This window comes from Parasteatoda tepidariorum, chromosome 2 (assembly GCF_043381705.1).
Source record: "Parasteatoda tepidariorum isolate YZ-2023 chromosome 2, CAS_Ptep_4.0, whole genome shotgun sequence".
Lineage (NCBI taxonomy): Eukaryota > Metazoa > Arthropoda > Arachnida > Araneae > Theridiidae > Parasteatoda > Parasteatoda tepidariorum.
Genome location: NC_092205.1, coordinates 18260113 through 18283573, shown reverse-complemented (window position 1 = coordinate 18283573; position 23461 = coordinate 18260113). Strand labels below are relative to the sequence as shown.

General features: G+C 28.9%; 1 protein-coding gene across 1 annotated transcript in view; it reads left to right on the top strand.

Annotated features, from left to right (window-relative positions):
- The window catches only part of LOC107437211 (BAR/IMD domain-containing adapter protein 2), a 114027-nt gene extending 102617 nt beyond the window's left edge, over nt 1-11410 (top strand). The window contains exons 12-15 of the mRNA XM_043043135.2: nt 1526-1597; nt 6004-6244; nt 8862-9175; nt 10109-11410. Of these exons, the coding sequence (XP_042899069.1) occupies nt 1526-1597; nt 6004-6244; nt 8862-9175; nt 10109-10181 (700 nt within the window). The 3' untranslated portion in view covers nt 10182-11410. The remainder of the gene's footprint in view (nt 1-1525; nt 1598-6003; nt 6245-8861; nt 9176-10108) is intronic.
- The last annotated feature ends 12051 nt before the right edge of the window (nt 11411-23461 follow it).

Genomic DNA, 23461 nt, shown 5'->3' with positions numbered 1-23461 from the left:
TTTAAAAGCCTCATCACAAAAGAGCTGAAACGAAGGGGAATCTCGTATGAATTTATAGATTGATAATATAATGCTAGATATATGATATATAGCGCGTTCACCAAGAGTTGGCACTTGGCTCCGCCTTCATCACGTGGTATGGGACGATACTATTTCGCTATTTTTGGGAGAAGGTTGTGAGCAATCCTGAACAAGGTTGCTATTTGGCGATCAAATGGCGAAAATATTTATTCCTCAAACTTCTTTATGTGCATTTTTTTAACACTAAATATTGTATAAATTTGATGATATTTCTCTCTTTTGAGAAAATAGTCTGTCCTTTTTGAGACATTTTGCGGGATAAACAGCAGTTTTTAAATTTAAAATATATTTAGTTAAATAGAGAAACGAAAGGTATAATAGCAGGTGATAAGGCGAAGTAAGTGACTGAAATAGAAGTCACTGTTTGCGTTTGGCGCGCATTAAGTGTTGTCTCAATTTCAAGCGCGGAGATGTTTCTCTTCTTACTCGCACGCTGAAATGAACTCTGCGCCCGAGGAGGGGGAGACAAGTGCCAACTGCTGGTGAACGAATTATAATGAATATGGCATTTTACGAAAAGTCCGCTATTAGGACAAATTTCGAAACTTTGATTCAAAAATTGTATGTTTATGACGATGTTATATAAAAAAAAAAAATTCTAAGGGAAATACATTTTTTTTCTGTTTAAGTAAGAAATATTATACGAAAGAAATTAGAAAAAAATAGAAGTCGTTTTTATTTATCGTATCAATGCAGAAAAACAACAAAAAATCTTTTCTTTCTTACAATTTTAATCCCTTGATTTTATAATTTGCGATGTATATATGACCATTAGCTATTTCTTAGCTGGTCTTCTACGAAATTATTTTTAGAAATCATGAATCACAAGAAAGCGTATCATTATTGATCAATTTACTGTTAAAATCAACATTGGCTGCTATCAGTGATGTTAAAAAGTATTGCACTTAATTTCGTTTTCTTCTTGCGAAAACTTGTTGCGATTTGGAAACTTGTCATTAAAGTAATTCCATCGTAGACTCTTCTGCCTTTCATTAAGTGCAGAACTACACATTGAATTTAATTGAATGTAGAGTTCAGTAGCACGAGATTCAGAGGAATACAGAGATTCGTAATTTAGTTCGCAATCTGCATGCAAAAGCAGTTCACTCTAAAATGTTTTTTTAAATCGAAATACTTGTTCAAAATAGGAGATAGATATGTCTATCACATATTTTACTCTTTTTGTTGCTGTTTTGAAACTAAGTATACGTATTTGCTTATAACGACAAGCTCGCTATTACGACAATTTGATCTAGTATTATGAATTCTTGTTATAACATACTTCAACTGTATTTATAAAGTTTAACTTTTTATTCTATATCATTTGCATAACTACAATTAAATTTTTTCACACTGAAAAAAATCTCTGCAAATTCTTAAATGAAATGCCCTATTTCTCATATAGCAATAGATCAACTTAATAAATGTTTAATTCCTGTTATAGGCGAGGCTGGTTCCCTATTGCCTACACTGCTGTTTTAAATGACGGTCCAAATGTACATCCAATGGACATCAGGTAGTTATTATAAATATTAATTAATTATTATTAATTAATAATAATAATTAATATTTCATTAATTATTAATTATTATTTTAGGTTAAACTCACATATTCCTAATAAATCATATTTTGATTTTCGTTAACCAGACTTGAGTATTTTTTTTTATAAAATGATATACAAAGTAATACGATAGTATAATTATTTTGAAGAAATTATTAAATTATTTTGACCCACAGTTTTGGTGAAAAGATCTCCACAAGCCCTGCGATTCTAGGTGCACCAAGAACTTATTGAGAAAACGGGAATCACAAAAATAAGAAAGTTGCTTATTTTGCCATTGCTTATTTTGAATTTTACTTCACTTGCATGATTAGTACCTGTCATTAAAATATTTTCAGAAGCTTTACGAAAATAAACGGTCCGAGGTTCTAGCTGTGAGAAATTTTTGATCCTTTTACGATTTTTTAAGAAGTTCTTTTGTTTAAAATAAAACAAAAAGCCACTTTTTAAATATTTTAAAACTCACAAAAAATTCAATTCTAATCTACCTTAGCTACGTTGAACAGACCTGTCTGCTATTTAAAACGTACGAATCGCCATATTTAAAAAATAAATATATCAAATTTCTTCTTTTTTCAAAAAATTTAATTTGGCATGATTTTTTCGTACATTGAAATCGTTGTTTTTTATAGCTTTTCGCCAAAGGAAATTAAAAAAAGCAGCAGTTTAATTGCCTTATAGTTGAGGCAAAGCTGCACTTTTAAACTATGTATGAAATCTTACCATAAGGAATTATCTGAGCTTTAGAATGAACAGATAATCAAAATATTTTAAAAATTATTAAATTAAATTACGAAATCGTTCCATTGGTGAGATTTTTTCCCCGAGATGAAAAGTATTAAATTCAATGAATGATTCTGAATTGTCGCCGATTTTGAGCCTAGATAATGAAATTTTAGAATTCTGTGAATGTTAAAAAATTAGATCGCAAACCCTTTCTATTTTCACAAAATTGTGACTTTTCTTCATTTTGACTTTTTGCGCCATAAGCGTATAACATGACCTACACTTAATCTAACAGTTATAACTGTTACAAACAGTGACTTTTTTTTGACACGCTTTAACAGCATACAGAGTGCAAGCTAAACAGGAACCAAATTTAATCAACAGTTATTACTGTTACATGTCGTGTCATAAAAGCATTCAGATGGCAGGCTAAATACGACCCAAACTTAATCTAATATTTATGTCTGTTACCAAACTCACCAAATATATAAATTTAGAATATTTTTTTGCGAAAAGTTTTATTTTTCACTTGAGGCATTTGGTGGACTGTCTTAAAAAGTTCTTTAAAAATGATAATTCTTCACTTTTGCTTTTTAACCTTTTTCTTACAGATTTTCATGTTCTTAAAATGCCTTAGTTTTGTTTTCTTACAGAAGAATAATTATCTGCAACAATAATAAAAAAGTCAAAAATTTCCAAGTTCAGGGTTCCCACGGTCCTTGAGAGTCCTTGAAAGTCCTTGAATTTTTTTTTGCTAAATTTAGGTCCTTGAAAGTGCTTGAAAAACGTCTTAGGTCCTTGAAAAACTTGATAGGTCCTTGAATTTGTCCAATACTGCCGACGGCACTTTTTATAAAACACCCGCGGATCTTTCTCGTTCTTTCTGTTTTGTTCCCGAGCTCTCTCACGTGGTTTTTAACGCCANTATAGAATATTTTTTGCAAAAAGTTTTATTTTTCATTTGAGGCATTTAGTGAACTGTCTTTAAAAGTTCTTTAAAAATGATAATTCTTCACTTTTGCTTTTTAACCTTTTTCTTACAGATTTTCATGTTCTTAAAATGCCTTAGTTTTGCTTTCAAACAGAAGAATAATTATCTGCAACAATAATAAAAAAGTTTAAAATTTCCAAGTTATAAGTTATAATTTTTTTTTTCATTTGAGTATGAACATATTTCATAGTGCCGCCACAAAAAAATTGCATGTGGTCATTTGAATTTTGACAAATATGTATTGTTTCTTGAAAAAGAAAAATGCTGGAATGTACAATGATTTTAAATATTTAACAGTGCAGAAGTTTCTTTTTCATAAAAATAAGATATTTTGTGCTTGAGTTTATTTTAATTACGCATCAATTAAATATTTAGAAAAATATACTAAGAAATTAATCTGAATAAACAGAATTCTTGCAATGATGTACATATTTTATATTGACTGTCTATTTGCCAAACATGACTAAGTATTAAGCTTTTAAACATAAAATAATTTTCTAATTTGCTTTTTTAGTTATAGTTATTCTCTATAGGGTCTATATTGCAACCTTTCTGGTACATTTGGTGAATCTTTGCTTGCTTTGCTTGACTCGGGTATTCTGCTTTATTTTGCTTCTATGTTTGGGTTTCCCTCAATAATCAAAATATTTATGTCTATAGCCGTTTATTTTTTAAAATATAGTATAACAGAAAAAAAAATTTCACAGGTAAAAAGTTCAAGAAATATTCAAACTTTTTTTCAAAATGTAAAAGAAAAATTCATAAAGTGAAACAGAAATATCTAAAAAAAAGAAATCTTCATCTTTTTAAAATTATTTTTTATGTGAGTTGGAAATTTTCTAAGCCAGTGGTTCCCAAAAGTTATACCACAGGATCATACAGGACAGCAAAATAAATACAGGGATTACGTTGTTTTTAACCATATATATATATATATATATATATATATCCAATCAAGTCTCCATAATTTATTCATCTGAAATTACTTATGTAAGATGCGAATTAAAAATTTTTTTTAAAAATAACATAATTTAATTTTTTTTCAATTACAATGAAATGAATTAATTGTGAAATGTGTGTGCATTTATAAAAAAGTCCCTTAAATATTTTTCATCTAATTTTTCTATTCAAAATAAAATAATAAAATTTAGAAATACAAATTTACATTCGTTTTATAAATATTCTCAACATTTGAAACAGTTCTTTTAAAAAAAACTATTTAATTCGATCCGATTTGACTTAATTTTATTCATTTTTTTGCATCTGCAATACATCAGGAACAAACTTCAATTCTCCATAATTAATTCATATAAAATTATTTATGTAAGATGCGAATGAAAATTTTTTTTGAAAAATAACTCAATTTAAAAAAAAAATTTTTTTCAATTACAATGTAATCAATTCATTTTGAAAAGTGTCTGCATTTATAAAGTATCCCTTAAGTATTTTTCATCAAATTTTGCCGTTCAAAATAAAATAATAAAATTCAAAAATAAAAATTTTTGAATTTTTTTTATAAATATTATCAACATTTAAAACAGTTTTTTTTCTAAAGATCTAATTCGACTTGATCCTTTTTTTTTCATTTTTTGCCTATGCATATAACAGGAACAAATTTATAATTTAAGATATTTCATTCTCCATATTAGATATTTTCAAAAAAAATTTTTTTTTTNTTTTTTTTTTTTTTTTTTTTTTTTTTTTTTTTTGTTAGTGTATTTACAGCTGCTAATGAGCTTTTTATTTATAATGCCAGGCATTGGAGTAAGTTTTTAAATATTAAAAAAATAGACCACAAACGCTTTTCATTTTCACAAAACTGTGGCTTTCTCCATATTGACTTTTTGCATCATTTTCAAAATAAGCAGACCGCTCTGGCTTTTGATAGGTTAAACTTGACCAAACAGTAATGAGTAGCAGTTGCAAACTTAAATTAGCTCTAAAAATAGTACATAAATTATTAGTAAAAAAAAAACACTATTACATATTACGACGGAGCTTTCGATAAACAGTCTTAGCACACGAAAATCTTTCCATGCATTGTACTGTTGTACAATGCATGGAACTGTTGTACTGTTGTACAATGCATTAGCTCCATACCAATAATGTTTGTTCTGGTGAGGTGCATATTAATTTGATCTGGCTCACTTCAACTGAGAGTATTTTTCATATGTAGCCTAAATTTCTTTTCATATGTAGCCTTATTATGCTGTCACGCTTTTTGCTAATTTTTGGTAAGTCACATTAGCACTGTAGATTTTTTTAAACTAATTTCTTTTTCCAACGGAATTTAAATTACCATGTCATCATTAATCTTCATACCAAATTTGGTGCCATTTTGATGGTTAGATCGAGTTAAGGAGGATCTGAATAATGTCATGTTAGTACATAATACCATTCAGAGTCCCCTGAATATATAACCAGTAAATATGTACCGAATTAATATAAATCAGTTTTTAAAACTACCTCAGAAAACATCTATATTCCAGGCCAATTTTATTTTGCCTATATTATCCGCAGACATGCAAACATGCTTTTTTTACAGTTATATATTGTTTTTGAAAAAAATTTAAGTTAGTTTTAAAAAATGGGAAACCCTAAACAATACCTCACCTGTTTTTTTCGTCCCTTCTGCACCCTTTAGCGAGCTGGATCTGAAGCGTCATAGCATGGACTTTGCAAGTCCATACTCTACATTTCTGGGTGTGAGTCGCAGCCGCACTACTCCCAACATTCAGCCATTCCAACAGAACGGCATAGATCATGATACTAGTTCCATGTTTCCAGATTCCATTCTGCTTCTGCCACCTCCTCCCCCTACCTCCCACCGACCTCTCTCCACTTTCATAGATTCTAATGCCAAAGATATGGATTCTTCTCTGCAGGTAGTACTTCTTTATTCTCACTGCACGTCTTTTTTTTTCTTTTTTTTTCAAATACAAAATCTTTTGTTTTGCCATTTATAATAAAAATTGAAAAATTGGTACGTATGTTTTTAACTTTTGTTTTCGCACCCTAAATTTTCCGAATACATTTGTTGTGGCCTGATTAGAAAAATCTCCAGAATATTTAGTGATATTTGTAAACTTATCCTGCTATGTTATCCTGATATTTGTTAGACTTATTACACTCAACCCATAATCAGCCACGGCTATATATACTTTTTGTAAATAGAATAGGTGTCTTAAGATTACTTGATTACTCCACTCTCCACACCTTTCCCGTCTCCTTTACTATGGTACCAGCAAATCTTGCTTCAAATCTCGCTAGTATGGACTGAATGAAAACAATAACGAGCTACAAGTTTAATATTTAATGGTGCATTTTTCCTAGCTAAGGCATTAAAATCAATCGGAAGTAGTTACCCAGAAGTCTTACGACGAATTTCAACCCATAGCGCCATCTGTGCTTAGCTTTACCCGGACATCCACCCACATTTCCCTTCTAACTAAAATGTTCTGTCGTGGGAGGGAGGAAATCAAGATTTATCGTAACTATGCTAATGAAGAGGCAGAAAGTGTGGGCTATAGTGTTTTTGAGACACCTATTCTGTTTACAAATAGTATAATTAGAAAAAGTATAATTTTAGTGCTTTGTAAAAACTCCTTTTCAAAAGTTGTATTATTATCTGATTCAACGACCGCACTTCAAGCAATTGATGCACTCAGCCGTTCTAGAACTTTAACCATCGATAATTGCTTAACTCTGCTCAAAAGGTTTGCCAGTAATAATAAAACAGTAGTTCTCCAATGGATTTCAGCCCACCATGGTATTCAGAGAAATAAGGCAGCCGATTTCCTAGCCCTCTGTCCTCCGGAGATATAATTCATCAAAAGTTTATTAGGTACAGAAAAAAAATGTAATTTGAAATCCAAAATGGCAAAGAAAGAGGCCTATTAAAATCTGTAAAGGTATATTTTCTGTAGAACCAATGGTCATTTAACTAAAAAGAAAAATGCACTTCAGCACTTTTTTTTTATTTAATTTAAATGTATAATTCTCAATATTTTATAATGCACTTCAATCTTTTCTTTAATTTAGTTTAAATAGATAATTCTCAATTTTTTATAATTGAAGTCTTGGGCACTTTTATATGATGGATGTAAAAATAGTTAAAATGATGGAATTTTTTTAATCGTAATCATTCTAAATATTTCTCTTTTAAGCAGTTGAACTAAATCTTAATTATTTTTAATTGCTCGTATCAAATTAGAAAAAAATAAAAACACATTTTATGTATATATGTGCTTTTAATTATAATGTAAATTAAGATACGTAATTTCAACGAAAATTAATGTATAAATGTATGTTTTATCATTCTATACATGACATTTTAAAATATAAGAGTATTTTAACAACAATTCGAAAATTACTATTGACCAAATAAATGAGTGGAAGAGGATAGTGTGGCATCAGCCAGATTAACTGTAACTGTTTAGTTTTAGTTTCAGTTTACATTTATGTTAAGTTTCAGTTTGTGTTAGTGTATCTCGTTAAGTTGTAATTAAATGTGTTTGCGAGATGCTAGATCCTGCTCATTTATTTAAGATATACTGAATAATACATAACAACACAGATAGATATCCAATCTAAGTTTTAAATCACACGTGAAATTTCCCTAATATTCCTTTTTTGTTATTTAAATGTAGTAATTGCATAAAAATAAATATTAGTAGAGAAGATGTTAAAAGAAAACTCTACCTATACAACAAAGTGATGCTATATTTTTTACGAGATAATTATTTACCGCTAGCAAGTTTTAACTTCATCTTTACATTCATAGATGTCAGCACCATAGTAATGTTTTAAAATTTTTGTAAAGAATCATAGATGGCAGCACCACATCAGATACGTTTTCAAAAATTTCTTTTGCGCTTGCTTTGCATTTTTAGTACTGTTAATTGCAGAGTATCATTTTATCATTTCTTTTTTTAACTTTAATCGAGAAACATTTTGTTTTGCTCTTGTTTTTTTAAGAGTTTATCCATTAAAAATTTTGAACTTTTAAAAAATAAATTAATAAAATGGTGTCATGTTATGAATGCTGAAAAATATTCTTTTCTCATTTTTGGTATTATTTATTCATACACTAATCCAACCGTGCATGTAAAAAAACGAACTTGTACTTACACCAAAAAGTTTGGGGAACAACTTGAAAGTGGTACGCTAGAATATCAAAAAAAAAAAATCATGAACTGGCCCGTGTAAGGAACTATGTCATTTCTTTTCATTCCAAAGACAACACGTAGGCTGTCTTCGTAATTTCAGTTAGCGTGAGTAGGAGCCAATAAAAAATGTATCTTTAAATTTTAAAAAAATTAAGCTGTTTCACTAACATCATACATATTTTTAATTTACAATGCACATTCTGTTTAACATTTTTGGTTGTACTGATTATGCGTTAACTTGGTTGCTCTTAAACTATTCATATTATATTTATTCAAATTTTTTGATTTGAAAAATTTTGCAGATTCAAATTTTTTTATTTGAAAAATTTTGCAGCGCCTCCGGAATAACGCCAAGCTTCTTCACCCTTCCGCGAGCCTACCCATCCGTGGCTCCGCCGCCCCCACCCCCACCTCTCCCACAGGTCCCCCTCTGACATCAGGTGACCCCCTGGTCAGGATCCTGCCCAGACGTCTTCCACCCATGTCCACCTCTCTGCATTCCAGCAACGACAGCGGCTTTGGCAACGACGCACCCCCACCACCTACCTCCTCCACACTGCCGAGTCTTCTCTCGCCAACATCGCCAGGAATTTCTCCGCCAAGAGACACCAACCTCTCTCCAAGATACGATGAAGAGTGCAAGCCCAAGTGAGTGCCACCAAAATTCATTCGATTGAAAGAAGAATGTTAATCTTAATTAGTTCAATATTATTAAAGATTACCAATCAGTTATCTTTATTATTATTGTAATTATTAATACTACTCTACTGTAGAAACATTACGAAAATGAACGTAACAAAAACGTTAACAATATTACGCGAAAACAGTATTCACTGTACTCTGGTCCATGTCAAAATTACGATCTGCGGATGGATGTTGTGTGAATGTGTCCTCCCGGTAAAACAGGACGCAAGTATGTTGTCTCAGGATCATCGACTAGGACAGACTATCACCAATAGTCCATTGTGCAGCTCTAGTGCGACAGAAACCAAAGTACCATACTTATCACTCGAGAACATATCTAGTGTGTGATTAAGTAATGGAGCATTCATACTGTCTGCGATTGTACGATTGTATAAGACGATCGTTCGAATGTTTAGAAGCTACATGTAAGACATACTACTCATACATACGCGAATCGCATGCTCCGTAAAATAACCATAAATCAATGTATCAAAACATTTTTCATAAACGAAAATTGTACGTTCGCCTATTCGTGTGCCTATATAACCGTCGTTGAGCAGATAACCTCATAACTCTCCAGTTAGCTTGGAAATGAATCATACCCCGATTTTCGACTTTCGGCCACCGTCTTTCCCCACGGCTACTAAGGTTTTTTTTCCTTTCTTTGCTTTCCACCTTTTATTTTTTCGCTAAAAACGCTGCGTTTCTTATTGTAAACCCATTTTAGTTTCATCATTCACGTGTAAGTAGATCTTGATAATGGGCATCCAATTTGTGTGCTCTCAAAGCATTCCAATTTTTCCAGTAGCTCATATGCTTATTTCCTTCACTTATTTGACAAATGTAAATGATAATTAGAATAAGTACTTATTTAAAAGCACTGTTTTTTCTTTTCAGAGAGAATGTGTTTTCTTCTGTCAAACTGAGAAAAGTGATAACCAATGACCGCTCTGCTCCAATGATAAGTTAATCTATTCAAGAAAACAATGTCCTGTATTTCACTCAGTGATGTCAACAACAACAATTTAATTATTTTTCTTGATGAAAATGGTCTGAATAGGACCATTTTCTAAACAATCTATTTGTTCCGTGAACACTAAAAAAAGTTATGTCTCCCATCAGCTGGTGTTAGAAAACCAAATTAATTTCGACTCTATAGAAATTAATGTTTATTTGTGCCATAATGAATCAGGTTTTTTTTTTAACTCATAATAATTTTTTTTACATTTAAAATAATACATTTGTGAAAAATAATCATTAATATATTCCAATAAAAGGCAAAATTATTTTTAAATGTACGCATATTTATTTTCATTGATGTTTACTAATTCAATGTATTTTTTAACACTATCTAACGCTTGAAAATATGTGCATTTCAACTTTAAATAAAATACAAATTAATGAAATATAAATATTCATACATTGTCATACAATCGAAAATTAACTTGAAATGTATGAATATTTATCTTCATTGAAATTGACTAATTCAATGTATTTTTTAACACTATCTAACGCTTGAAAATATGTACATTTCAACTTTAAATAAAATACAAATTAATGAAATATAAATATTCATACACTTCAAGTTAATTTTTTATTGTATGACAATGTATTAATATCAGCTTTCATGAAAGCAGATATTAATACATTGTAATATAACTTAAAATTGAATTGAAATCTATGAATATTTATATTTTATACATTCAAATTTAATTTTGAATTATATTACAATTTATTAATATCTTGCTCACAAATGAAAAGTTTTTAATATTCAAATCTATTTAGTTTTTAAAAAACACTTTTCATTTTGGTGCAAATACTCATTTTTATTGGTGTTCAAAACATTTTATTTCCCATAACTATTTTCTTTTGCTTTATATTTTCTGTATCATAATTTTTTTTTCTGTATTTGAAACAAGTGTTTTCTCTGTTTACGTAATTATAAAATATTTTGCATGCTTCCTGTAAGGAAAAAAATGTTGAAGTTGCTTCCAGCTCTTAGAAAGTCATATATAAAAACCCAACTCTTGTAGCGATTTTTACAAAATTATTGCAATCTGTAAAAAAATTCTTTTGTCTAATAAAAATAACTATTGTGAATAATTTTCATATTGAATGATTTGTATATTATATGTTACATAGTATAGTGATTTTATTGAAATTTTTGAGTGAATAAAATATGGAAATTTTAAAAGAAAAGCTTTGTTTCTTCTTATTGTATATTTTTTTCTAACATCACTTTATAGTACAATACTGCAAAATTGGTGGCAATAAGTGGTTATACTATAATAATATGGTAGATTTATACCCATGTAGCATGATACGCAAATTAAACGTAAATTTGGGGAAATTGGTCAAATCATTACGCTTTATACATAAATTTTATGTAATATTGGAAAGATATTACAATTGAGATATTTAGTTAAACAGCTTCGGTACATTCTAAGCAATATTAACAGAACGTATTTTGCAAACTACCCTTCGGTAAGATTGCTTTCATATATTTTATGTATTATTAACCAAACAAATTTATCATTTAAATTTCGGTAAGAAAGTTTTTGTACATTTACTTATAAATGTTGACGTATATTTTACCGTTTAGATTTCGATAAAAGATTCCGCATATACTGACAAAATTAATGTACCATTTTATTTCGGTAAGAATATTTTTGTACATTTTACATAAAATTGGCGAAGTGAATTTACTATTTAGATTTAGTAAAATGCTTCCGTGTATTTTAAGTATTATTGACGAAGCAAATTTACCGTTAAAATAATATGTAAAAATAACGTACTCATTCTTATCTAGTATAAAAGGGTTGATAAAACATTAACAAAATAAACGAGTTCATTTAAGTATACTTTTACACGAATTTTACGTTTTTTAGATATCCATTTATTGCTATACTACAAAGTTTCAGTTTTACGTAAATTTTACGAATTTAAAGGTAAAATATACTTATTTTTGACGTAAAATTAATGGTTCTCTGCAGCATGATTAGTAAGACACAATTTCCAGTAAAACACTGTAGTGGAGCATCACTGACAGTGATCCTCGAGAAGGTGGGTAACCACTTTGTCCAGCTTGCGAAGAGACCAAGGGTGCGCGGTATCGGTCCTTCGTTAAACTGTTCTAACGTGAACTGCTTGCAGGTCGTCGGGCTACCAAAGAGAGGCAACCGTTCCCTCTGCAGAGTATCGAAATGTGATGACGTATATACCTTCTGATCATTCTCAGGGATGTTCTCCTAACCGTCGCCAATAGCCCATTGTGCAGCTCCAGTGAAGCGTAAATAAGGTATTCTTACTACGGAACTATATCGCATTGATTTCAGAATGAACCAATCACAATTGCATCTAGTTTTAATTTGTTTGAAGTAGAGTCCATTTATCTAACGTAGTTAAGAGAGTTATGGCTAGCAGCTTTATATGACCCTATGGGTTTTAGCGAAACAGAATATTGGAGTCAGTTGACACACTTAGGCGAAATTTCTGCTTAACTTCTCTTTCTCACTTTATGTTTCATTTTTTTTCTCTCTAACAAGCCGAAGGACACGCTAAACAGTACCTAAGTTGCTATTAAACTGAAACAGATTTAAAAAAAAAAATTATTTCCTTTACAAAGTTCTATTTAAAACAGCATCGCTGGAAAACTAACTCCTTGAAAAAAAATTTATCAGGCATATTGATTGATAACTTGAAAGTACCAAGCATAAATATCTTAATATTCAAAATTTAATTATCTCAAGCAGAAAGTGATTTTTAAAATTTTTGATGATAGAAAAAAAAATTTAAATTGTGAATGATGTACAACTTCTTACAAATATTTTCAGACATATTTTCAAATTTCAATTTAGTATCATTCTCGATTCATTTGTATTTAAAAAAAAAAAAAATTTTTTTTTCCTTTCTGTTTGACAGATTTGAGACAATGACAGATTTGAGATTTATTCCTGTTTGTGGATGTTTGTTCAACAATTACCTTTAACATTTAAAAGCAATTTGCTATTAAATAGAATAATTTCAAGCTTGATTAAAAATCCTTCCTTTCATTGCATGGGCATCACAGATGTCCACTCTGAGAAGGAGAACGAAATTAAAACACCCAAAATAGTCCTCTAAATTTCACTCACAAGAAGAAATTTGAAGGAAAAAAAATCCATTTGCAAAATGATTATTTGTTCTTTGAGTACTTAATTTTTTTAAATTTAGTTGAATTAAAATCGGTATTTTTTTAGAGCAAAATGTAAATTAAAATTATGCATTTAAATGAGAGAGAAAATAATAAATGGCTGAGAAGAAGAAGACCACTGATGTACAACCTCCTCACCAATGACTTCAGCTCCAGCTATACTAGAATGCAAAGTTTCTTGACAATGACGCCACGGCTGGCGGTGGAAGAAGGAGAAATAAGTTCAGCCGTAGGGTTGTAAGGAGCAGGATCGAAAATGACGTCACACTCTTCTAGCTTCCAATTTGGCGCAATAATCGGATTAAGCATTTTGTTTGGCACTTTGATTGTTAGAAAATCATTGGTCAAATTATCAGAAACACTTATAATAAATTTAAAGATTCATTTTACGTTATCATAATTAAGTAATCTAGTATAATAAATATATGTAAACTTTATATTCTGAAATTTTATAAATTAAAAAATATAGAATTTTAATATATTCGATTTATGAGTTTGTTATTTTAATTTTTACATAATTTTATGTATTTAAAAATTTAATTTTTAACAAATTATTTCAAAACAATACTCAAATGTTTGAATAAATAAATCTGATATTATTGTGTAATTTTTTTTTCAATTGANAAGAAAATTATAGCAAATTAACGCTATATATGTGTGGGTTAAGATAACTTATCATATTTCTATTGTGAAATGCGTAATTTACCTCGAAATACAGACATCGCGCCGGGAACTATTTTCTTCGTTTGCCCTCAGCATATTTCTCCATTGTCAAGAAACATTGCAGTTTAGTATAGTTGTTTTTATAAACAAGGTGGAGTGTTAATATTCTGGATATTGATGGCTAAGGCCGATCTAAATTTCTCCTACGTTAATTAGCGAGAAGTAAATAAATACAACACCGTATATCACATCACATCGAACTTGTTAAAATAAAATTCTTTCTTGTTTGCGCCACGTTTCATGTTTGACGAGCTTCGCTTACTGGAAATAAAAAAGAACAATTGCTAACATAAATAAATGCCAGGTTTCAACTGCCAATCAGGATCCATACCCTCGATGGCGTCGCTTGCAGATATCCAATGGGAAACCTGCAAGTGGCATGGTGTGGGTGTCTTGACCCTGACTGATTGTTAAAGCGTGACATTTGTTAGTGACATTGTTAAAGCGTGACATTTGTTTTAAACCACACATTCTATATTTTTCCAGAAAGATTCTTTCCCAGAGATTTAAATTCATTCACTATTTATTTCTTACTTAACACAAAGACTGCCACGAAAGACATAAACTAACAGAGCATCAAAGTTAGCAAATACTTAAAGCAAAATTAATCACGGTTACATTAAAGTTCATGCACAAATAATAAATCTAAGTTGAGCAAAAGAAATTGAGAAGAAGGAAAAATTATAATTTAACGTATTCAATGCGTGATACAACGTTGTAATTAATTCATTAACATTCTAACTTATGTGTAAAAACTTAGCTCGACTTTAACATGCCATGTTATTTATAAACAATGAGCTGTGGATGAGATCACAGGTCACGTGTCTGTGTATCAGTGATCCTTTTTTCCTTTAGTTGCAAGTACCTAAGGCTCCTATACTATCAGAGGCTCTACAAGTACCCGATTGGGTATGCTATAGCTTACGTCACAGGTTGTGTTATTCCTACTAAATTTAACCCATGAACGGCACTTTCTACGAGCCTAACTTCAAGCCACAAATAAACAAACGAAGTGTTTGATCGTTTAAATAGCTGCTCGCCAGATTTTATTGCATTATAAAGAAAAGTAATTGATATTCGATTTTTGATTAATAATTGATTTATGTGGATAGTGGCATAGAATTTAGCATTGCGTCATGGTAAATGTTATTCCTACTAAGTGGAAGTAGTTGTGTTTTTTTTATATTATACCCAATTGTAGAACTTAGTATGCATCATATTAGAAAAGGATTTATAACTGAAGCCAAAATATTTATGGTAAGCAAAAGCACAGATTTAAAAAAACAATTCAGTTTTTTTCCCTCCCACTCTCCTACATACGTCTAATTATTCAAGGAAATGTAAATGCGCCCAGTATGGTTTAAAATTATGGCAACGATGCCATATTATTAAACCATAATTAATTTGAAATGAGTAGTAAATATTATTTGAAGGTGTTCAGTCAATGAACTAATTTTTCTTTCAATATCAATAATTACATTTTGAAAAGGAAATGTACATGTTCAAAATCCTTTTTTTCTTCTCACCGAGCTCAACTGTCGAGTGGGTGGAGACGGGGGAGGGAAACATTTAAAATTTGTTTTTAATCCTTTTTACTTAATTTTTGCAAACTGGTGCTGGACATGTGAAATACACGGCTGTCATCCAATCACAATTTGATATAAAAGACGAGTTGTGTTTTAGATCCTGTATTCTCTTTTTTTTTCTCCTGACAAAATTATAGCAATAGAATTCTGAAAGCAACATTTCTTGTAAGGTAATTTGGTATTATGTAATTGTCGGATTTTTGATAACCGTAATTAGCGTTAAAAAAAATTCTATTAGCATCATTCAAATCAGTTTTTGTTAGTTTAAAATGTGAGAAAATAGAAATTTTAAAATAGACAAATTAATTGACTTACTTAAAACGACAAATCAAGTTATTTTATTGCTTTGTTTTTTTTGGAAAAATTATCTTTCGAAGTTCTAAAAATTATCAAACACTATTTCTCCTATTCTAATACGGTGACCTCTTTATTTTTCAATCTTTTCTGATAGGTGTAGTCTTGTCAAGAGATACATACTATAGAATGTAGATCTATATATTATACTATAGAATATAGATCACTCAAAGTTTGTCAAATAAATTAATCCAGACGCAAATCAAAAATTTTTTGTAAAATTTAAGATTGGAGTTCACTAAGTTTCTAAGTTTTTTAAATGATAAATACCGGAAAAATTATAAAAATTTACGATTTATTTTTGAATTCTTATTTTTCAGAATATATGATAAAATTTTATCTCGTTAGATGTAAAAGATTTTCGAGTATGTATAAGATTATGAAACAACAAAAGTTAAAATCTTAAACACTGAAAAAAAGAGCTGTGAGAGGGTGTTAATGTTGAATAAGTTTAAACAAAAAATGCAAATTTTAGGTTTATTTTGTATTGTAGACTGGTGGATCTCGTCAGTAACAAAATCGTGCTATTTAATAACAAATTAATTAAATAATATAAACAATTCTCAATTTAGAATTATTTATTTATTTTTTCCAAATCAACAAATGCAGCTAATGTTTAAAAAAAAATGCAGAGGTATTTTTCATTTTTCATTAAAAAATGCTAAACTAGATGACAGCACCACCATATAACTAAAACACTTTTTCACTAGTACAATATGTTTTTATGCATCAACAATAGATGGCAGCACCACATCTTAAAATTTCCATGATCTGGCAAGTTTGTATATTTTTTTATTCCACTAATAATTTTTTGACTTTTATTTACATCTTTATTCTTTATTTACATTTTATTCATGTACAACACAGCTAAATTTTTGGTATTATATCAAAATGGGCGCATAAAAATTTGAAATATTATTCGTTTTATTTCTATTTTATTGACGTTCATTATCAATTTCATTAGGTTCAATTATTTTCACTGCATAAATAATAAAATTATGTAAGTATCAAACATCTTTGAAATGCGGTTAATGTCCATCAAAAGGAGGAAAAAACCTCAAATTTATGTCTTTCTACTTGAAGCAATTAAATTAGTAGTTTTTTTAAAGGTTTTATTGCTACTTTACTTAAATAGTTTTGTTTTATTTATTTATTTTTTTCCTTTCAAAATTTTAACGATATTACAAGTAATATGGAAGTAAAATTTTGTTTCTTTTTATTTATACGATGAAAAGTATTGGTTTTCGTCAAAAAATTTATAACTTTGATAATTAATGAGCCAATTAAAAACGGAACAGGTAAACTTCATTCAGAGTTTTTTTAAATATGAAGTTTAGTACAACACAACGTATAGCTATAATTTTCTGAAATGCTTGATCGCAACATTTTATTGTTTTACAAATTTAATTTAAGAAATTCCACAGAAGTTTCAAAAATTATCAACCCTTTTTATACATTTCGAAAAGTATAATGTTGTCTAATGATATCAAAAGTTTATTAGAACAACAAAAACACCGAGAGAAACGTGAATCTAAAATTTAACTTTATAAATTTTCTATGAGCACTTAAATATTTTTGATATGAGGATCGGATTCTCAAGTAATCAACTTAAATCTTATAGATACATTCTTAATATGGTGCTTAATTAGTACTTCGAATATGATTTTTCATCCTCTTATCCTACTTCTGCTTCTCCTCCTTTTTTTCCAGTTTTTCCTCCATCTTTCTCTTCTTCTTTTTCTTCTTTTCTACTTCTGCTTTTCCTCCTCATCCTTTGTCTTCTGCTGCTACTGCCTCTCTTTCTTCTAATACTTCTTATTGAAACATTTAAATTATTGATCCTAGAAATATGCGGGATAAATGCAATAGTATATTTGTTACTTCAAGAAAATAGTAATAGCAAGAAAAAGACTAAAATTTTGTCCCATTATGTCCTTTTTACTATTTTTTAAGTTTACAAATCAAAATATTCTTGTTCACTTTTATGGGCTTGATTTGCCTAAACGAAACTTCATGTATATATACTATCAAAATCTATTACCAATAACTATTACTACCAATAACTATTACTACCAATATCTATTATTATCATTAAGAACGATCTATACTTTTTTAAATAATGATGAGGTATGCAATGTTCTACAAGTTCTTAAATAATATAATTTGAGAAAGGTGAAAACTTATAACTAAATCATTTGAATAGAGAAAGTCATTTTTTTTTTCGAAAACCATTCAATCTATTTTGTTCAAATTTTGGAGGAACACGTACTACTTTAAAAATATATTATATAATTTTTATACAATAATTTTTATTTATTACAGTCTAAATTTTTCCGATTATTATTTTAAATAACAAAATATATAGGTTACTGAAAAAGATTGAAGTGTGGTAAATTCTAGGTTTTATCGGCAAAATCGATGATTTACCAAACTTCGGGCTTTTGCGGTAACATATATACGCATGAAAACTTATTATTATTATTTATAGATTATTATTACAAGGATTATTATTAGATTATTATTATTAGATTATTATTATTATTATAACACTTTTGCATGAAATTATCTTTGGATTAATGAGCTTCATAAATGGTTGTAGGAGTTTTGAAAAATGTAAAAATATCATTAAGGGGACCGAACTATCGATCAAACAGAATTGAGCTAGACTGATCAAACAGTTTGGGACCATAATTTTTAATAGATACTTCCCTTCTTCATATTTTCCTCTATTTTATCCTACGAAATTACTATCATTAAAATGATGTTTGTTAAGGGATGTAATTTTTTTATGATGGAATTCGTCACTTAATTCATATTTTGTACAGCGCGCTGAAAAAAATGGACCACCTTGAATTAGTTCTGATCTTTTGATCGGATCTTCAAGTTCTTGGAATCAATCTTATGGTTTGAGGAGGGGGGACCTCAAACATGCTAATTAATTTGTGCAAACGATATGTTTAAGTTACGAAATCAGACTAAAAAACATACTTTCTCTGAATAAACATACCTTTTTTTTTATAGATTCAGATTTCTGACCCCCAAAACATAGGGGGTTGCCGCAATCTAGAAAATATGGTCTCAAAAGATAGGTCAGGAGAGAGCTGAAAAGTTTGGACTCCTTAATGGGGATTTTACTTTTTACGTGTTTCGCTATATCTATTTCGAGTACCAAGATTTATTTATGGTGTTTCACTGCAAAACTTTGGCGTAAAGTAATTGCACCATTTTTGTTGTTAAAATACATTGAAATTTTTTACAGTATATCAACTAATTAGTATAATTGAAATTTACTTTTTGTGCCGTTAAAATTGAATTTCAGTGCGAGAAAATCCAATGATTATATAAAAAAATGCTTGAGTGTGATATCTCTTTTTGTTTCGGCACACAGTTCAAAAACAAGTGTGATATATCAATTTCATGCATGTAGTTGACAGAAACTCGTTCGCCACACATAGTTGCCCTTGGGACACGTACTTCCTTCCAATTTTCGACAAAATGGAAGTTAATACAAAAAGGAATATTTGTGACTAAACAATATCTTCCTCTGTTCCGCCCTTGTCCGATTCAGCCCTATCCTGTTGGAAATGATTTAATGGAAAAATGCATTCCTCGCCCAAAGTGTATTGTAAATGTTTGTAACTACTCCGGATATATTCTTCTCCCTACATTCCACAGCGGATATTTCGCAATAAAAAATATTCACCATTACTTTTTGATGCATTTCTCGAAGCAACGTACTTTCGTTGAATTGAAGATTCCTTTCACTTTCTTTCAACTGAAGAATTGATTCATAAAGTTGTTTACTTTCCTTCAATTAAAAAAAATAAAATCTTTTTTTAGAATATTGGAAAAAGATTATCAGAAGCTACACTAGAAGGCATCATTGAACTATGTCAACTGAACCACAATTTCGAACTCATTAATATTCATTGTAATTGAAGCACCATCGAAAATGCTTGTGGCAAAACACCAACACTTCTTCGTGTAGTGTCACCCTCTGCCTTTGTCTTGTATAATACCTTGTCTTGTATATTGCCTTTGTCTCGTATATGTTATAAAATATATTTATTTATTACTTACCCCTTCAGTTAATTATTTTGTATTTAAATATTCTTCTTTAGAAAACGATATACATTCACGAATAGTTAAGTGTATCTTCAGTTTTAAATTGAGTATAAATCCGGTTGAAATTAGAGAAAAGATATGTTCACTTTCTTCTAAATTAAGAATCAATTAATAAAATTATTTCTTCAAATTAAGATGCATTTCACTTTCGTTCAACTTAAAAATCGATTTTTCAAATTGTTTACTATGTTTCGATTAAAATAAAAAACTTCTTCCCCTCTTTTTGGAATTTTCCACATTCTTCTAATTTAAGAATCGATTAATAAAATTGTTTGTTTTTTTCAGTTATAAAATGGACAAATTTAAAATTCTTAATGGGTCATTCTAAAAATGAAGGGGTATTTTGAAAATTTTTTTCTTAAATACTACACATTCGAGTTATTACTGATAAAAATTCAGTTGCAATTGAAATGTTTCTTGTCCATAAAACTTGAAAAACCAGCGCATGTTTTGATCTGGAATATAAAATAATGCATTAACTTGAATCTGCATTATGTTCCTTTCTCTTATCAACATTCAAAAGTGCTTAAATAAAAAAAATGAATTACCTAGAACAGTAAACAATTTACATCCCAGTTAAAGTTACACTAAAATTTCTTTTTGTTAAATTATATAGAGAAATAAAACTTAAGGGAGTCGGTAGGGCATATACTAATAATGTTAAAACTGACCTTTGTCGATGTGCCTTTTCTCAACATCTAAGATATTGTTTCATTTTTTTTACAAAATATTTTCTTATACATCTTTACACTGATAGCTGTTGATACATATCTTGGGCAGAAATTTTTAAAAAAATTATGAATTGAGGATTCTTAATTTTTTAAAAAGTTTCATCAAAAATCTTTCATATCTCAAAAAGTATTCTTGTTAACGATAAAACATTATCATAGCATACAACTGATATAATCTCAATGTATCCCCAAAACATTTCATAGCGATATCATAAATAGTATAAAAAACTGAAAAGCGTAATTTGATTTCACCATAAAAAATCAAATAATCATTAGAACTATAAATTTAAGACAATTATACTCGTAACAGAGAGGAAAATGAATAAAACCTTTTATTTATATTGTAAAACTTTATTTTGTTAAATACAGCAGATTTAATTAAGTTTCTTAAAATGGCTTAACTGATCTGAAAAATAGTCCATTTGGACATGGGATCCATTTTTAACAACGCAACAGAAATAATTTAATGCAGCAATTATGGCAACAGTTGTAGCGGAAAAAATTCTCGGGAGACAATAAAATGTTTGATTTTTATAAAAAAAATTTATTTCAAAACTGTATATCAGATAAGCAGCATATATTACATATAACTTATATACTTGTATATCAGATAAGCAGCATATATTACATATAATAATATTATATATATTTCCTAACTAGATAAATTAAAATTATTTTCAATTAAAATTATTTGATTCAATTGCAATAAAGTAAGAAGCAATTTAGCTGTATCAGACTTATAAAAAAGGCATTGCACAGATATTATTTTTAAAATACTAATTTCTATCTAGGCATTTTGTATCACATAAGGTAAAATAATTTGAATGCTTAAAATATTATTTGGAATTTTATTTCAATTGTACCATGATTTTAAGCAATTAAAAGTACTTGAAGTCATGGTACATGAAAAATGCAAGTTTTTGGAAAAGTGACCCTGATATTCTTTCGAAAGAATTAATTCGAAAAATTGTTTATTTTCATTCATTTTAAGAATCAATTCACGAAATTGTACACTATCTTTCAATTAAAAAATAAATTCATTTCCCCCCAAGTTTAAAATAATTCACTTCCATTCAATTTCTAAATTAATTTAAAATGTTGCTTACGTTTTCGTTTTAAAAGTTGTTTCAGTTATTCTCAATTTTAAAATTGGTAACTTTTTTTAATTTAGGAATGATTTATTTCAGTTCTAGAATAGCGTCACTTCGATCAAAAGTTTAAAAATAGCTATGTGAACTACGTCTAATAGTTATTCCAATTGAAAAAAAGTTTTTCTTTCCAACACTTCTTGTTTTGCTAAAGTAGCTTCATTTTAAAATAGATTCTTTTTCATTCAATTTAAGCATATACAAGTTCCTATTTAAGAATTATGAAATGACAATAAAAAAAACTACATTCATATTTTTTTTGTTTTATTGTTCACTTTTTTTCAAACAATCCATTCTTTTTAAAGGAGAATTGGTATAGTGACTATAGTCCGAAAATTTCGTTGTGTACTTGTAAGAGACGGTCTCAATTTAATGATAATTGCACATTCCTCAATTTAAAATTTATTAATTTTATTCAATTTATAGTATAACATCAAAAGCAGCAATTTTAAAGTAATGTACAGAAAGATTCTGTACATATTTTTTTTTAAATAAATAGTTGAAAATATCAATAAATTTCAGTTATTACCCATTGGCAAAATGGGTGTTGTTTTGGATTTGATGGCGTACGCACCTTATTTGGACGACATCACACTTTTCATCTGTGTTCAAAAGTAATAGCAAACAGGGAGCATTGGTCGTCATTGTATGCGTTGCTATGGCGACCGCTCCTCTTCGATAATTTTTTGTCATCTGAAAAAAAGTTGGCCTTAAAAATTATGTTTAAAAGAATCTATATAGCTCATAATGCGTGTTTAAGAAAATGGACATAGCTCAAAATGCGTGTTTAAGAAAATGGACATAGCTCGAAATGCGTGTTTAAGAAAACGGACAAAGCTCGAAATATGTGTTTAAGAAAAGGAATACAGCCAAAAATGTTCGTAAACAACATTGTAAAATTAACTCTTGTTTTTAATATTTTTCTATTAAATATGAAACTAATTTTTTTAAAAATATACTAAGTGATTCAGGCAAATGGACGATATCATATTACGAATTTATTTGTATACATTAGTTTATTCTTTAAAATTAGAAAATTAGTTCGAAAATCAGAATCAAATGCTTTGTCCATTTTTTAATCTGTGTCCATTTTCTTAAATACGCATTTTGTGTTGTGTCCATTTTCTTAAACACGCATTGAGGTTTTTATGGAATAAATTCAATTTAAATTTAAACAAAATCCGTAGTGTTAGAGTAAGAGATGATTAGGAGGATATCTTAATTTCTTTACACTGCATTTCTTTTATTCAAATTTCTGTTCTTATTTGGTTAAATTTCTTAAATTTCCTTCGTGCCTGTGAAGTTTAATTATTTAATGAGTAACTAGCGATTATAGTAATCATGTATTAACCAACCGCTCTCTAACAGTAAATAAATATTTAATACCAAGT